At 42.9% G+C, this 18,860-nt stretch overlaps 1 protein-coding gene across 2 annotated transcripts in view; it reads right to left on the bottom strand.

The window, feature by feature from the left end:
* The window catches only part of LOC135558342 (netrin-G1-like), a 198,265-nt gene that overhangs the window by 57,882 nt on the left and 121,523 nt on the right, over positions 1–18,860 (bottom strand). For both annotated transcript variants that reach the window (XM_064992081.1, XM_064992082.1), the window contains exon 4: positions 7,670–7,848. In XM_064992081.1, the coding sequence (XP_064848153.1) occupies positions 7,670–7,848 (179 nt within the window). The remainder of the gene's footprint in view (positions 1–7,669; positions 7,849–18,860) is intronic.

Below are 18,860 nucleotides of genomic sequence, written 5' to 3'. Positions count from 1 at the left end.
GAGTTTCAGGGATAGGGACAATCCCTATCCAGGGACTTGTAGTATGCCTAGACTACAATCCCTATTCAGGGATGTCCCTAGTAGGGATTGTAGTGGCATACTACAATCCCTACTACTATCCCTACTACTATCCCTGAAACTCTAGGCATACTACTATCCCTACTACTATCCCTACTACTATCTCTAGGCATACTACAATCCCTACTACTATCCCTACTACTATCCCTGAAACTATCTCTAGGCATACTACAATCCCTACTACTATCCCTACTACTATCCCTGAAACTATCTCTAGGCATACTACTATCCCTACTACTATCCCTACTACTATCCCTGAAACTATCTCTAGGCATACTACTATCCCTACTACTACGGCTGCTAGAATCCTGACTAGAACCAAAAAAAATGATGATATTACTCCAGTGCTAGCCTCCCTACACTGGCTTCCTGTCAAAGCAAGGGCTGATTTCAAGGTTTTACTACAAAGCATTACATGGGCTTGCTCCTACTTATCTCTCTGATTTGGTCCTGCCGTACATACCTACACGTACGCTACGGTCACAAGACGCAGGCCTCCTAATTGTCCCTAGAATTTCTAAGCAAACAGCTGGAGGCAGGGCTTTCTCCTATAGTGCTCCATGTTTATGGAACGGTCTGCCTACCCATGTCAGAGACGCAAACTCGGTCTCAACCTTTAAGTCTTTACTGAAGGCTCATCTCTTCAGTGGGTCAAATGATTGAGTGTAGTCTGGCCCAGGAGTGGGAAGGTGAACGGAAAGGCTCTGGAGCAACGAACCACCCTTGCTGTCTCTGCCTGGCCGGTTCCCCTCTTTCCACTGGGATTCTCTGCCTCTAACCCTATTACAGGGGCTGAGTCACTGGCTTACCGGGGCTCTCTCATGCCGTCCCTGGAAGGGGTGCGTCACCTGAGTGGGTTGATTCACTGATGTGGTCATCCTGTCTGGTTTGGCACCGCCCCTTGGGTTGTGCCATGGCGGAGATCTTTGCGGGCTATACTCAGCTTTGTCTCAGGATGGTAAGTTGGTGGTTGAAGATATCCCTCTAGTGGTGTGGGGGCTGTGCTTTGGCAAAGTGGGTGGGGTTATATCCTTCCTGTTTGGCTCTGTCCGGGGGTGTCCTCGGATGGGGCCACAGTGTCTCCTGACCCCTCCTGTCTCAGCCTCCAGTATTTATACTGCAGTAGTTTATGTGTCGGGGGGCTGGGGTCAGTTTGTTATATCTGGAGTACTTCTCCTGTCCAATTCGGTGTCCTGTGTGAATCTAAGTGTGCGTTCTCTAATTCTCTCCTTCTCTCTCTCAGAGGACCTGAGCCCTAGGACCATGCCCCAGGACTACCTGACATGATGACTCCTTGCTGTCCCCAGTCCACCTGGCCGTGCTGCTGCTCCAGTTTCAACTGTTCTGCCTTATTATTATTCGACCAACCTGGTCATTTATGAACATTTGAACATCTTGGCCATGTTCTGTTATAATCTCTACCTGGCACAGCCAGAAGAGGACAGGCCACCCCACATAGCCTGGTTCCTCTCTAGGTTTCTTCCTAGGTTTTGGCCTTTCTAGGGAGTTTTTCCTAACCACCGTGCTTCTACACCTGCATTGCTTGCTGTTTGGGGTTTTAGGCTGGGTTTCTGTACAGCACTTTGAGATATCAGCTGATGTACGAAGGGCTATATAAATACATTTGATTTGATTTGATTTTGATTTGATTTGATTTATAAGTTCTATCAAACCTAATTTACCAGTTACATTAGTTCTATCAAACTATAGGCATACTACTATCCCTACTACTATCCCTGAAACTATCTCTAGGCATACTACTATCCCTACTACTATCCCTACTACTATCCCTGAAACTATCTCTAGGCATACTACTATCCCTACTACAATCCCTACTACTATCCCTGAAACTATCTCTAGGCATACTACTATCCCTACTACTATCCCTGAAACTATCTCTAGGCATACTACAATCCCTACTACTATCCCTACTACTATCCCTGAAACTATCTCTAGGCATACTACTATCCCTACTACTATCCCTACTACTATCCTTGAAACTATCTCTAGGCATACTACAATCCCTACTACTATCCCTACTACATTTAACATTTACATTTAAGTCATTTGGCAGACGCTCTTATCCAGAGCGACTTACAAATTGGTGAATTCACCTTATGACATCCTACTATCCCTACTACTATCCCTGAAACTATCACTAGGCATACTACTATCCCTGAAACTATCTCTAGGCATACTACTATCCCTACTACTATCGCTGAAACTATCTCTAGCCATACTACAATCCCTACTACTATCCCTACTACTATCCCTGAAACTATCTCTAGGCATACTACTATCCCTGAAACTATCTCTAGGCATACTACAATCCCTACTACTATCCCTGAAACTATCTCTAGCCATACTACAATCCCTACTACTATCCCTGAAACTCTCTCTAGGCATACTACAATCCCTACTACTATCCCTACTACTATCTGTAGGCATACTACAATCCCTACTACTATCCCTACTACTATCCCTGAAACTCTCTCTAGGCATACTACTATCCCTGAAACTATCTCAAGGCATACTACAATCCCTACTAATATCCCTGAAACTATCTCTAGGCATACTACTATCCCTACTACTAGTTCAATAAAACCCATTCTACAGTTCTATCAGTTCTATCAAACCCATTCTACGGCTCTATCAGTTCAATAAAACTCATTCTACAGTTCTATCTGTTCTATCAAACCCATTCTAGAGTTCTATCAAACTCATTCTAGAGTTCTATAAGTTCTATCAAACCCATTTACCAGTTACATTAGTTCTACAGTTCTATTAGTTCTAAACCCATTCTACAGTTATATTAATTATATCAAAACCATTCTGCAGTTCTATCAAACCCACTCTACACTTATGACACTATTATTCTATTAAACCCATTCCAAAGTTCTATTAGTTCTATCAAACTCATTATACAGTTCTATTAGTTCTATCAAACCAATTCTACAGTTCTATCAAACCCATTCTACAGTTCTATTAGTTCTATTAAACCCATTCTACGGTTCTACTAGTTCTATTAAACCTATTCTACAGTTCTATTAGTTCTATCAAACCTATTCTACAGTTCTATTAGTTCTATTAAATCCATTCCACAGTTCTATTAGTTCTATCAAACTCATTCTACAGTTCTATTAGTTCTATCAAACCTATTCTACAGTCCTATTAGTTCTATCAAACCAATTCTACAGTTCTATAAAACACATTCTACAGTTCTATTAGTTATATTAAACCCATTCTACAGTTCTATTAGTCTATTAAACCTATTCTACAGTTCTATTAGTTCTATCAAACCCATTCTACAGTTATACTAGTTCTATTAAACCTATTCTACAGTTCTATGAGTTCTATCAAGCACATTATACAGTTATATTAGTTCTATTAAACCTATTCTACAGTTCTATTAGTTCTATCAAACACATTCTACAGTTCTATTAAACCCATTCTACAGTTCTATTAGTTCTATCAAACCTATTCTACAGTTCTATTAGTTCTATCAAACCCATTCTACAGTTCTATTCGTTCTATAAAACCCATTCTTGAGTTCTATCAGAATCCAACTCCAATGCTTCCTAACTTCTAACCCTACCTCTTTCCACAGGGTGACTTCACCACTTCAACATTTCTCCACAGGGTTACCTGCTTTTCTCTCCACCTAACTTCCTGTTATGGGGACACAGCATGTGGAAGAAACATTAGGAGGATTTGTATGCACCGATGAAGGTCACTTTGCCACAATAACTTTTAAATGTGCCTCTGCAAGTGTGAGAATGCTCTCTGTTTCTCTCCAGTTTCTCACCTAGTTTCACACTCCTAGTTTGGTATGCAGTAGATTATGACAGTTTCAAGGAACTTTAACGTTGATATAGAATGGCCTATGTCTTTTATGTCTATATCTAAAGTATTTGATCATCTAGATATATTCTGGCCCGTGCTTCAGCTCTTGTATTGTGACAGCTCTGGTCCCCCAGCAACAAGAGCCTCACCTGTCTCTGAGGTGTTACATGGTAGGTCACATACTGTACATCTATGCATATGAATATGAAATATGCTAAATGTATTACCCCCTCTGTCTGTTACTACCTAGGAGATTAATTACTATTGTGATTAAAGAGGAGGACTTCATGACAGATGAGCGTTATTAGACTATAATTAAATTCTGCACATTCAGCAAATTTGTCTTCATATGTAGGACCGTATGTTTAATATCCTAGCAGGAGATATGAGCCGCTGCGTTCCTTGCTTCATGGGGGGAAATTGAACACCCCCCACCCCCCCCATGTTGTTGGCAATAGGGCGTGTCCCAAATGGCACCTCATTCCCTACACAGAACCCTAGCAGGGCCCACAGGGCCCTGATCAAAAGTGTAGAGAATAGGGTGCCATTTGGGATTTAGCAATAGTCTCAGGTTTCTCTTATGAGAGAATAACAAATAACTCAAAATCAAAGACAAAAGCCTTCAAACTTCCACATCTGTGGGGGGAGTAATACAATTACATTATTTTATTATTATGTAATAATGTCAGGGTGTCATCCGCACCATTATTGCATTCTTTGTTTCTGCCAAACGAGTGTGTAATATTGCTTTTGAAATGGAGGATATGGAGACTGGGTCTGGGGTTTCATCAGTTCAGTGCAGATGCGTCCGAATGTCGGCTGTTTTTAATAACGCCCTGTCAGTCAGTTGAGCTAGCCGGCTGGTCTCAGAACTGGAGGAGCTAGGGAGGAGCGCAACGCAGGGGGGGGGGAGATATCAAGCAATATCGCATTGGAATGCACACATGGGAAAGGACCCACCGACACACGCAAATATGCTGCGTACAAACACACACACACACACACACACACGCACACACGCACACACGCACACACACACAATCTCAAAGAATGATTGCCTCAAACATATGCAGAAACTACAAGCACATCAAATGTAAAGAGAGTATGTAGGCTACCTTATGTGCAAGACAACAGTACACCGCTAACACCATCAAACACTGAGAGCACGCCACCAGCATCTTCACTGTCGTACAGACTCCAAAGCTTTGTTTGATTCACCAGGAAGAACATAGGGCCTCCCACCTGCTCAGTGTTGGGCTGCTATAGTATCTTATTCCTCAGTGTTGGGCTGCTATAGCACCTTATTCCTCAGTGTTGGGCTGCTATAGCACCTTATTCCTCTATAGCACCTTATTCCTCTATAGCACCTTATTCCTCAGTGTTGGGCTGCTATAGCACCTTATTCCTCAGTGTTGGGCTGCTATAGTATCTTATTCCTCAGTGTTGGGCTGCTATAGTATCTTATTCCTCAGTGTTGGGCTGCTATAGCACCTTATTCCTCAGTGTTGGGCTGCTATAGAACCTTATTCCTCTATAGCACCCTATTCCTCAGTGTTGGGCTGCTATAGCACCTTATTCCTATGTAGCACCTTATTCCTCTATAGCACCTTATTCCTCAGTGTTGGGCTGCTATAGCAACTTATTCCTCTATAGCACCTTATTCCTCTATAGCACCTTATTCCTCAGTGTTGGGCTGTTATAGCACCTTATTTCTCAGTGTTGGGCTGCTATAGCACCTTATTCCTCAGTGTTGGGCTGCTATAGCACCTTATTCCTCTATAGCAACTTATTCCTCAGTGTTGGGCTGCTATAGCACCTTATTCCTCTATAACACCTTATTCCTCAGTGTTGGGCTGCTATAGCACCTTATTCCTCTGTAGCACCTTATTCCTCTATAGCACCTTATTCCTCAGTGTTGGGCTGCTACAGCACCTCATTCCTCTATAGCACCTTATTCCTCAGTGTTGGGCTGCTACAGCACCCCATTCCTCTGTAGCCCCTTATTCCGCTATAGCACCTTATTCCTCTATAGCACCTTATTCCTCAGTGTTGGGCTGCTATAGCACCTCATTCCTCTGTAGCACCTTATTCCTCTATAGCACCTTATTCCTCAGTGTTGGGCTGCTATAGCACCTCATTCCTCTGTAGCACCTTATTCCTCAGTGTCGGGCTGCTATAGCACCTTATTCCTCAGTGTTGGGCTGCTACAGCACCTCATTCCTCTATAGCACCTTATTCCTCAGTGTTGGGCTGCTACAGCACCCCATTCCTCTGTAGCCCCTTATTCCGCTATAGAACCTTATTCCTCTATAGCACCCTATTCCTCAGTGTTGGGCTGCTATAGCACCTTATTCCTCTATAGCACCTTATTCCTCTATAGCACCTTATTCCTCAGTGTTGGGCTGCTATAGCACCTTATTCCTCAGTGTTGGGCTGCTATAGCACCTTATTCCTCAGTGTTGGGCTGCTATAGCACCTTATTCCTCTATAGAACCTTATTCCTCTATAGCACCCTATTCCTCAGTGTTGGGCTGCTATAGCACCTTATTCCTCTGTAGCACCTTATTCCTCTATACCACCTTATTCCTCAGTGTTGGGCTGCTATAGCAACTTATTCCTCTATAGCACCTTATTCCTCTATAGCCCCTTATTCCTCAGTGTTGGGCTGCTATAGCAACTTATTCCTCTATAGCACCTTATTCCTCTATAGCACCTTATTCCTCAGTGTTAGGCTCCTATAGCACCTTATTCCTCTATAGCACCTTATTCCTCAGTGTTGGGCTGCTATAGCACCTTATTCCTCAATGTTGGGCTGCTGTAGCACTTTATTCCTCAGCGTTGGGCTGCTATAGCACCTTATTCCTCAGTGTTTGGCTGCTATAGCACCTTATTCCTCAGTGTTGGGCTGCTATAGCAATTATTCCTCAGTGTTGGGCTGCTATAGCACTTTATTCCTCAGTGTTGGTCTGGCTATAGCACCTTATTCCTCAGTGTTTGGCTGCTATAGCACCTTATTCCTCAGTGTTGGGCTGCTATAGCACCTTATTCCTCAGTGTTGGGCTGCTATAGCAACTTATTCCTCTATAGCACCTTATTCCTATATAGCACCTTATTCCTCTATATCACCTTATTCCTCAAGGTTGGACTCCTATAGCACCTTAATCCTCAGTGTTAGGCTCCTATAGCACCTTAATCCTCAGTGTTGGGCTGCTATAGCACCTTAATCCTCAGTGTTAGGCTCCTATAGCACCTTATTCCTCTATAGCACCTTATTCATCTATAGCACCTTATTCCTCTATAGCACCTTATTCCTCAGTGTTAGGCTCCTATAGCACCTTATTCCTCAATGTTGGGCTGCTATAGCACTTTATTCCTCAGCGTTGGGCTGCTATAGCACCATATTCCCCAGTGTTGGTCTGGCTATAGCACCTTATTCCTCAGTGTTTGGCTGCTATAGCACCTTATTCCTCAGTGTTGGGCTGCTATAGCACCTTATTCCTCAGTGTTGGGCTGGCTATAGCACCTTATTCATCAGTGTTGGGCTGGCTATAGCACCTTAGCCCTCAGCTAGCCTCCCTGGTGTTAGCCTGGTGTTAGCCTGGAATTATGGGTAGCCCCCTACCTTAGGATCTGAATATCAATCTGCAAATACCCACATAACAACAAATACCTTCTGGTAAAGATATTAGAATGAAGTACAGGGTTTTTCAACAATGTCATTTCTATAGAAGAAGGGAAAGCTACTTACAGATGTTAGCAGTTCCTTTGGGAATGGGCAGGTAGGATCCGATGCTCCAGGGTCGTCCGTGGTAGTGTCTCTTACAGCGGCCACAGTCTGGTCCTGTTGTGTTGTGTTCACACTCACACCCCAGCTTCCCCTTGTCCTTGTCAAACACACAGCTGTTGGAGTGCAGGTTACACTTACACCTGAGGAGGGGGGAAAAAAACTAAATCAGATTTATTTCACAAATTATCTGATCTTCTACAATAACAACACGTTTAATCAAGAGGGGATACAGCCGTTGGTGTGCAGTGCAGGTTGCACTTCAACTTGAGAAGGAAAAACCCATTAAAGACACAGAGGATGTAATACATGTTATTATTCATAACAAAGGCTGTGGGTTGGTGCTTCCAACCGGACTACAGTAATATGAACTCATTTATTCACCTGAATGTGACCGGGGAGCTAACACAAACATTCATGTCTAAGACACGGTTACCTTTTTCATGTCTAAGACAAGGTTACCTTTATCATGTCTAAGACAAGGTTACCTTTTTCATGTCTAAGACAACATTACCTTTTTCATGTCTAAGACAAGGTTACCTTTATCATGTCTAAGACAAGGTTACCTTTATCATGTCTAAGACAAGGTTACCTTTATCATGTCTAAGACAAGGTTACCTTTATCATGTCTAAGACAACATTACCTTTTTCATGTCTAAGACAAGGTTACCTTTATCATGTCTAAGACAAGGTTACCTTTTTCATGTCTAAGACAATGTTACCTTTTTCATGTCTAAGACAACATTACCTTTATCATGTCTAAGACAATGTTACCTTTTTCATGTCTAAGACAACGTTACCTTTTTCATGTCTAAGACAACGTTACCTTTTTCATGTCTAAGACAACGTTACCTTTTTCATGTCTAAGACAAGGTTACCTTTATCATGTCTAAGACAAGGTTACCTTTATCATGTCTAAGACAAGGTTACCTTTTTCATGTCTAAGACAAGGTTACCTTTTTCATGTCTAAGACAACGTTACCTTTATCATGTCTAAGACAACATTACCTTTATCATGTCTAAGACAACGTTACCTTTATCATGTCTAAGACAACATTACCTTTATCATGTCTAAGACAAGGTTACCTTTTTCATGTCTAAGACAACGTTACCTTTTTCATGTCTAAGACAACATTACCTTTATCATGTCTAAGACAAGGTTACCTTTTTCATGTCTAAGACAACATTACCTTTATCAAGTCTAAGACAACGTTACCTTTATCATGTCTAAGACAACGTTACCTTTATCATGTCTAAGACAACGTTACCTTTATCATGTCTAAGACAGCATTACCTTTATCATGTCTAAGACAAGGTTACCTTTTTCATGTCTAAAACAACGTTACCTTTTTCATGTCTAAGACAACATTACCTTTATCATGTCTAAGACAAGGTTACCTTTTTCATGTCTAAGACAACATTACCTTTTCATGTCTAAGACAACATTACCTTTTTCATGTCTAAGACAAGGTTACCTTTATCATGTCTAAGACAAGGTTACCTTTATCATGTCTAAGACAACATTACCTTTATCATGTCTAAGACAAGGTTACCTTTATCATGTCTAAGACAAGGTTACCTTTTTCATGTCTAAGACAACATTACCTTTTCATGTCTAAGACAACATTACCTTTTTCATGTCTAAGACAAGGTTACCTTTATCATGTCTAAGACAAGGTTACCTTTATCATGTCTAAGACAAGGTTACCTTTATCATGTCTAAGACAACATTACCTTTATCATGTCTAAGACAATGTTACCTTTATCATGTCTAAGACAACATTACCTTTATCATGTCTAAGACAACATTACCTTTATCATGTCTAAGACAAGGTTACCTTTTTCATGTCTAAGACAACATTACCTTTATCATGTCTAAGACAACGTTACCTTTTTCATGTCTAAGACAACATTACCTTTATCATGTCTAAGACAAGGTTACCTTTTTCATGTCTAAGACAACATTACCTTTTCATGTCTAAGACAACATTACCTTTTTCATGTCTAAGACAAGGTTACCTTTATCATGTCTAAGACAAGGTTACCTTTTCATGTCTAAGACAAGGTTACCTTTTCATGTCTAAGACAAGGTTACCTTTTTCATGTCTAAGACAACATTACCTTTTCATGTCTAAGACAAGGTTACCTTTGTCATGTCTAAGACAAGGTTACCTTTTCATGTCTAAGACAGGGTTACCTTTTCATGTCTAAGACAAGGTTACCTTTTTCATGTCTAAGACAACATTACCTTTATCATGTCTAAGACAACATTACCTTTTTCATGTATAAGACAAGGTTACCTTTATCATGTCTAAGACAAGGTTACCTTTATCATGTCTAAGACAAGGTTACCTTTATCATGTCTAAGACAACATTACCTTTATCATGTCTAAGACAAGGTTACCTTTTCATGTATAAGACAAGGTTACCTTTTTCATGTCTAAGACAAGGTTACCTTTATCATGTCTAAGACAACATTACCTTTATCATGTCTAAGACAAGGTTACCTTTTCATGTATAAGACAAGGTTACCTTTTCATGCCAATGTGTTTTCACCGTATCACCTCAGGTTACACAATATTTCACTGAGCCCTTGCTGGGGAGCATTTTGCCCATTTTATGATTTAACAGTGTGTATTTTAGTACTCCTGTACTTGACTTAGATCAGACAAAAAAGAAAGAGAGAGAAAAGGCATTATTATTCTGCTCCTAAAACCAGAGCTCGTTTGGCTAACCTCCTGTGGAGCAGGAGGATCAAATACGGTCAGGATAGTGACTCTAAAACAAAAGGCATCTCTGTGTGAATCCCACACAGCATCCTATTCACAATAAACAACTCTGTGTGAATCCCAAACGGCATCCTATTCACAATAAACAACTCTGTGTGAATCCCACACAGCATCCTATTCACAATAAACAACTCTGTGTGAATCCCACACAGCATCCTATTCACAATAAACAACTCTGTGTGAATCCCAAACGGCATCCTATTCACAATAAACAACTCTGTGTGAATCCCACACAGCATCCTATTCACAATAAACAACTCTGTGTGAATCCCACACAGCATCCTATTCACAATAAACAACTCTGTGTGAATCCCAAACGGCATCCTATTCACAATAAACAACTCTGTGTGAATCCCAAACGGCATCCTATTCACAATAAACAACTCTTGTGTGAATCCCAAACGACATCCTATTCACAATAAACAACTCTGTGTGAATCCCAAACGGCATCCTATTCAAAATAAACAACTCTGTGTGAATCCCAAACGGCATCCTATTCACAATAAACAACTCTGTGTGAATCCCAAACGGCATCCTATTCACAATAAACAACTCTGTGTGAATCCCAAACGGCATCCTATTCACAATAAACAACTCTGTGTGAATCACAAACGGCATCCTATTCACAATAAACAACTCTGTGTGAATCCCAAACGGCATCCTATTCACAATAAACAACTCTGTGTGAATCCCACACAGCATCCTATTCACAATAAACAACTCTGTGTGAATCCCAAACGGCATCCTATTCACAATAAACAACTCTGTGTGAATCCCAAACGGCATCCTATTCACAATAAACAACTCTGTGTGAATCCCAAACAGCATCCTATTCACAATAAACAACTCTGTGTGAATCCCAAACGGCATCCTATTCACAATAAACAACTCTGTGTGAATCCCAAACAGCATCCTATTCACAATAAACAACTCTGTGTGAATCCCAAACGGCATCCTATTCACAATAAACAACTCTGTGTGAATCCCAAACGGCACCCTATTCACAATAAACAACTCTGTCCGTCCGTCTGTCTGTCTGTCATATATTATGACCATATTACCACCACACCAGCAGTATATTATGACCATATTACCTCCACACCAGCAGTATATTATAACATATATTATGACCATATTAGCAAAAAAACATCCAGAAAATCACATTGTAGGATTTTTAATGAATTTATTTGCAAATCATGGTGGAAAATAAGTATTTGGTCACCTACAAACAAGCAAGATTACTGGCTCTCACAGACCTGTAACTTCTTCTTTAAGAAGCTCCTCTGTCCTCCACTCGTTACCTGTATTAATGGCACCCGTTTGAACTTGTTATCAGTATGTCCACAGGTGCTGTGGACAGGTGATGTGTTTTCCGGGAAAGGGTGGGGCTTTATAGGCGTGCTGGCTGTCCTGAGCTGTCTGATAATGGGAGCCATATTCCTGATACACCATGAACCCCGAGAAGGCCAGAGGGTAATATCGACACAGTTAGACAATGAGGATTTAGTATTAACCAAACATAAGAGATCACTTGATCTGGATAAACAGGAAGTGAGAGTGGGATTGGGAAGGATGTCTCAGTGGAGTGAGTTCTATGTAGACCAAATTGATTCTCTGACTCCTTGGCAGTTTAGGACTAAGAGCAGACATTATGGAAGACATCTATGCAAGTCCCTGTGGAAACAGGTTATAGCTCACATCATGAGAGAGGGCTACATACATCTACATACCCAGTATGGAAGAAGATGGAGTGTAGTGAAAATAAGGGTTTCAGTTGATAACCTAGGGCTCTTCCGGGTAGAAGGAGTTAGAGAGAATGTAAACTCTTTAGTCAGCCAGAATACAAGCAGAGTCCTGACAAAGCAGATACTGACCGTGAAGTTGTCCAGAGCCAAGAGCCGGTGTGGATAGTTCAGATGAAAGATCTTAAGGAAGTAATTGAGGTGGAAACTGGTTATGGGGATTCTAACCTATGGTTAGAGTTTATTCAGTATGAAGCAGATCAGTAGCGAAAGAAGAATGTTAGGCCTGCGCCTCAGCAGAACCTCAGTTCATAACCATTCCCTTTCTATTTGATGGAATTGATACACCTAGGGAAATGGCCTGTATGGTAAGAGAGGGCAGGGAGTGTAACGGCTTTCTTTATGTGAAGGAGAGTCGGACCAAAATAAACACAAACACTCAAAGAATATGGCTGCCTAAATATGGTTCCCAATCAGAGACAACGATAAACACCTGCCTCTGATTCAGAACCACTTCAGGCAACCATAGACTTTTCTAGATAACCCTACTAATTCACAATCCCAACACCTACAAAAAAAAAGGCAAAAAACACCACATAATAAACACATGTCACACCCTGGCCTGACCAAAATAATAAAGAAAACACAAAATACTAAGACCAGTGCATGACAGAACCCCCCCCCCCAAGGTGCGGATTCCCGGCCCCACACCTAAACCCATAGGGGAGGGTCCGGGGGGGCGTCTGTCCATGGTGGCGGCTTCGGCGTGGGACGTGGACCCCACTCCAACAAAGTCGTAGTCCACCTGCATCGCGTCCTTTGATTGGCGACACTCGCCGCCAACCTCGGCCTAGTAACCCTCACCAAAGACCCCACTGGACTGAGGGGTAGCTCGGGACTGAGGGGCAGCTCGGTACTGAGGGGAAGCTCGGTACTGTGAGGAGGCTCGGTACTGAGAGGAGGCTCAGTACTGAGAGGAGGCTCAGGCAGGTAGTTGGCTCTGGCAGATCCTGGCTGACTGGCAGTTCCGGCAGATCCTGGCTGACTGCCGGCTCCTGGCTGACTGGCGGCTCTGGCTGCTCCATGCAGACTGGCAGCTCTGGCTGCTCCATGCAGACGGGCAGCTCTGGCTGCTCCATGCAGACTGGCAGCTCTGGCTGCTCCATGCAGACTGGCAGCTCTGGCTGCGCTGAACAGGCAGGAGACTCCAGCAGCGCTGTAGAGGAGGAAGGCTCTGGCAGAGCTAAACAGGCGGGAGACTCCGGCAGCGCTGGAAAGGAGGAAGGCCCTGGCAGCGCTGGACAGGCGAAGCGCACTGAAGGCCTGGTGTGTGGTGCTGGCACTGGTGGTACTGGGCAGAGAACACGCACAGGAAGCCTGGTGCGGGGAGCTGCCACCGGAGGGCTGGTGTGTGGAGGTGGCACAGGATGGGCTGGACCATGAAGGCGTACTGGAAATCTTGAGAGCAGGGCTGGCACAGGACGTGCAAGGCTAGGGAGGTGCACAGGAGGCCTGGTGCGTGAGGCTGGCACAATCTTCACCAGCCGACTAACACGCACCTCAGGACAAGTATGGAGCGCTGACCCAGGTGCCATCAAATCCATGACACGCTCCGTCGGGCGAATTCCATGCCTGAAACACCAACACAGCAACTCCCTCATAACTCTCTCCTCCAATTTCCCCATTAACTCCTTCACAGTTTCTGCTTCGTTCACCTCCAACACCGGCTCTGGTTCTGGTCTCCTCCTTGGCTCCTCACGATAAACAGGGGGAGTTGGCTCAGGTCTGACTGCTGACTCTGCCACACTCTCCCTGTGCCTCCCCCAAGAAATGTTTGGGGCTGACTCTCGGGCTTCCTTCCATGCCGCCGTGTTCGTTTCTCCAACTCCATTCTCCTATAACCTTCCTCGCACTGCTCCAGCGAATCCCAGGCGGGCTCCGGCACTCTCCCTGGGTCGACCGCCCACCTGTCTATTTCCTCCCAAGTCATATAATCCAGACCTTGTTGCCACTGCCTGTCACCACGCCACTTGGTCCTGTTGTGGTGGGTGATTCTGTCATGGCTTTCTTTATGTGAAGGAGAGTCGGACCAAAATGTGGCGTGGCTATTTAGATTCATGTTTAATAAAACAAATAAACACAAACACTACAAAACAAGAAACGTAACGTGAAAACCAAAACAGCCTAAACTGGTGCAAACTAACACAGGAACAGGAACAATCACCTACGAAACACTCAAAGAATATGGCTGCCTAAATATGGTTCCCAATCAGAGACAACGATAAACACCTGCCTCTGATTCAGAACCACTTCAGGCAACCATAGACTTTTCTAGATAACCCTACTAATTCACCGTCCCAACACCTACAAAAAAACCAAGACAAAACACACCACATAATAAATCCATGTCACACCCTGGCCTGACCAAAATAATAAAGAAAACACAAAATACTAAGACCAGGGCGTGACAGGGAGTTGACAATGACAGTTGCATTGATCTGTGATATGTGTCTCCAGGTGCCGATTACATCCAGATTTTCTCTTTCACAGTTACAGGGAATGTTACTACTAATACAACTATGAGTGATCTGACAGGCTGATTAAGCTCTAGGGATTTCAGTAGGATTAAGTGGCTCAGGGCTGACATCTGGTGGTTGTGTTGGGGAATGACGTTATGGCCGAGTTTACCTGCAAATTGGACTGGGATATGTGTACCAGTACATTTGGGAATGCCTTTAACACTCATTCAACACCAAATGGGAGAAAAGAAGCACTCCGCCTGGGTCTTTTGATGATAGAGTTTATATTGACGACATTGGGGTTCCACTGGGTGGGGCCAGATGAGTTCAAAGCTAGAAATCAGATCTTGGCAGGATTAGTCAAGTATTTTTTGGTGGTCCACTCTCAATAAGAACGTGGATTGGATCAATTATATCTATTATAATCCACAGCGCTTCATCAATTATACCAGAGATGTAATGAATGGCTTGGCAGAAAAGAATAGTCTTGGATATGTTTGCTGGCTGAAAAGGGTGGGAGTGTATGGAGGTAATTTGGTCCCCGATGACACAGCTCCAGGCCGATCAGTGACCAAGGCCCTGGCAGAGGACTTTGGGGTGGATAATGTTCTGATTAATTTTTGATAATGTTGATTAGAGAAATTAATATACGTCATGATTCCTGTGCTTGGCCCTCCTATGTTGAACACAATAAACGGCTCTCTATCCACCGGATGTGTACCAAACTCACTAAAAGTGGCAGTAATAAAGCCTCTCTTGAAAAAGCCAAACCTTGACCCAGAAAATATAAAAAAAACTATCGGCCTATATCGAATCTTCCATTCCTCTCAAATTTTTTAGAAAAGGCTGTTGCGCAGCAACTCACTGCCTTCTTGAAGACAAACAATGTATACGAAATGCTTCAGTCTGGTTTTAGACCCCATCATAGCACTGAGACTGCACTTGTGAAGGTGGTAAATGACCTTTTAATGGCATCAGACCGAGGCTCTGGATCTGTCCTCGTGCTCCTAGACCTTAGTGCTGCTTTTGATACCATCGATCACCACATTCTTTTGGAGAGATTGGAAACCCAAATTGGTCTACACGGACAAGTTCTGGCCTGGTTTAGATCTTATCTGTCGGAAAGATATCAGTTTGTCTCTGTGAATGGTTTGTCCTCTGACAAATCAACTGTAAATTTCTGTGTTCCTCAAGGTTCTGTTTTAGGACCACTATTGTTTTCACTATATATTTTACCTCTTGGGGATGTCATTCAAAAACATAGTGTTAACTTTCACTGCTATGCAGATGACACACAGCTGTACATTTCAATGAAACATGGTGAAGCCCCAAAATTGCCCACGCTAGAAGCATGTGTTTCAGACATAAGGAAGTGGATGGATTTTAAACTCGGACAAAACAGAGATGCTTGTTCTAGGTCCCAAGAAACAAAGAGATCTTCTGTTGAATCTGACAATTACTCTTAATGGTTGTACAGTCGTCTCAAATAAAACTGTGAAGGACCTCGGTGTTACTCTGGACCCTGATCTCTCATTTGAAGAACATATCAAGACCATTTCAAGGACAGATTTTTTCCATCTACGTAACATTGCAAAAATCAGAAACTTTCTGTCCAAAAATGATGCAGAAAAATTAATCCATGCTTTTGTCACTTCTAGGTTAGACTACTGCAATGCTCTACTTTCCGGCTACCCGGATAAAGCACTAAATAAACTTCAGTTAGTGCTAAATACGGCTGCTAGAATCCTGACTAGAACCAAAAAATGTGATCATATTACTCCAGTGCTAGCCTCCCTACACTGGCTTCCTGTCAAAGCAAGGGCTGATTTCAAGGTTTTACTGCTAACCTACAAAGCATTACATGGGCTTGCTCCTTACCTATCTTTCTGATTTGGTCCTGCCGTACATACCTACACGTACGCTACGGTCACAAGACGCAGGCCTCCTAATTGTCCCTAGAATTTCTAAGCAAACAGCTGGAGGCAGGGCTTTCTCCTATAGAGCTCCATTTTTATGGAACGGTCTGCCTACCCATGTAAGAGACGCAAACTCAGTCTCAACCTTTAAGTCTTTACTGAAGACTCATCTCTTCAGTGGGTCATATGATTGAGTGTAGTCTGGCCCAGGAGTGGGAAGGTGAACGGAAAGGCACTGGAGCAACGAACCGCCCTTGCTGTCTCTGCTTGACCGGTTCCCCTCTTTCCACGGGGACTCTCTGCCTTTAACACTATTACAGGGGCTGAGTCACTGGCTTTACTGGGGCTCTTTCATACCATCCCTGGGGGGGGGGGGGTGCGTCACTTGAGTGGGTTGAGTCACTGATGTGATCTTCCTGTCTGTTGGCACCCCCCCGCCTTGGGTTGTGCCGTGGCGGAGATCTTTGTGGGCTATACTCGGCCTTGTCTCAGGATGGTAAGTTGGTGGTTGAAGATATCCCTCTCGTGGTGTGGGGGCTGTGCTTTGGCAAAGTGGGTGGGGTTATATCCTTCCTGTTTGGCCCTGTCCGGGGATGTCCTCGGATGGGGCCACAGTGTCTCCTGACCCCTCCTGTCTCAGCCTCCATTATTTATGCTGCAGTAGTTTATGTGTCGGGGGCTCGGGTCAGTTTGTTATATCTGGAGTACTTCTCCTGTTCTATTCGGTGTCCTGTGTGAATTTAAGTGTGCTCTCTCTAATTCTCTCTTTCTCTCTTTCTTTCTCTCTCTCGGAGGACCTGAGCCCTAGGACCATGCCTCAGGACGACCTGACATGATGACTTCTTGCTGTCCCCAGTCCACCTGGCCGTGCTGCTGCTGTAGTTTCAACTGTTCTGCCTTATTATTATTGGGCCATGCTGGTCATTTATGAACATTTGAACATCTTCCGGCACAGCCAGAAGAGGACTGGCCACCCCTCATAGCCTGGTTCCTCTCTAGGTTTCTTCCTATGTTTTGGCCTTTCTAGGGAGTTTTTCCTAGCCACCGTGCTTCTACACCTGCATTGCTTGCTGTTTGGGGTTTTAGGCTGGGTTTCTGTACAGCACTTTGAGATATCAGCTGATGTACGAAGGGCTATATAAATACATTTGATTTGATTTGATGATCACTGTGTTTTGGGCAACCTTCACCTGTGTGAATGTTTTAGTTTTTTTTGGGTGTTGTGAGAAAGGTACTCATTTCTAGGACTCTGGATTATTCGATGACAACAGATGGTGATATATGGACCAATCCTAACCTCTGACCTGTGGAATGCTGAATACATGCCTCCGGTCCTAGTAGATGAATCCGGATCCTTTCACTCACAACCATATTTGATGTTTAGGGAATTTAGATGGTTTGTTGTTTCAATGTGTTGTTGTTTTTTAATGAAGATCCTGATAAGTAGAGCTATGATTCTGATGCAGGTCATTGATGTTTAGTGTGTAAATACATGTATTGATTTGGTTTATTCTTATATATCATTGATGTGTCCATATAGTGTTTGATATGTTGGTATGAATTGTTTTGTCATTTAGGGTGGATTGTTAGGAAATTTATGAATAATGACTAAACAATATCTACATTTTAAATATAACTATAACTAATGGAACTTACTCTGTTTTATTATATCTGATTAACAATATTAATTCATAAGGAAGGGATTGTGGAGCCAGGGGGTAATTAAATAAAATAAATACCATTCCAGCTAGGTTGGGGAGGGCTGGATTGTGGGTTTTAACTTAGCAGAAAGGATCGTTAACCTATAGTTGAACCGACTCAACTTAGCTCTGGTGTAACGGCTTTCTTTATGTGAAGGAGAGTCGGACCAAAATGCGGCGTGGCTATTGAGATTCATGTTTAATGAAACAAAGGAAACACGGATCAATACAAAAACAATAAACGTGAAAACTGAAACAGCCTAAACTGGTGCAAACTAACACAGGAACAGGAACAATCACCCACAAAACCCAACACCAAACAGGCTACCTAAATATGGTTCCCAATCAGAGACAATGACTAACACCTGCCTCTCATTGAGAACCATATCAGGCCAAACATAGAACTAGACAAACTAGACATGTAACATAGAATGCCCACTCATATCACACCCTGACCAAACAAAACATAGAAACATACAAAGAAAACTA

Source organism: Oncorhynchus masou, chromosome 17 (genome assembly GCF_036934945.1).
Source record: "Oncorhynchus masou masou isolate Uvic2021 chromosome 17, UVic_Omas_1.1, whole genome shotgun sequence".
NCBI classification, from domain to species: Eukaryota; Metazoa; Chordata; class Actinopteri; order Salmoniformes; family Salmonidae; genus Oncorhynchus; species Oncorhynchus masou.
Note: the sequence above shows the minus strand (reverse complement) of the source record. Positions and strands in the feature narration are given on the sequence as shown.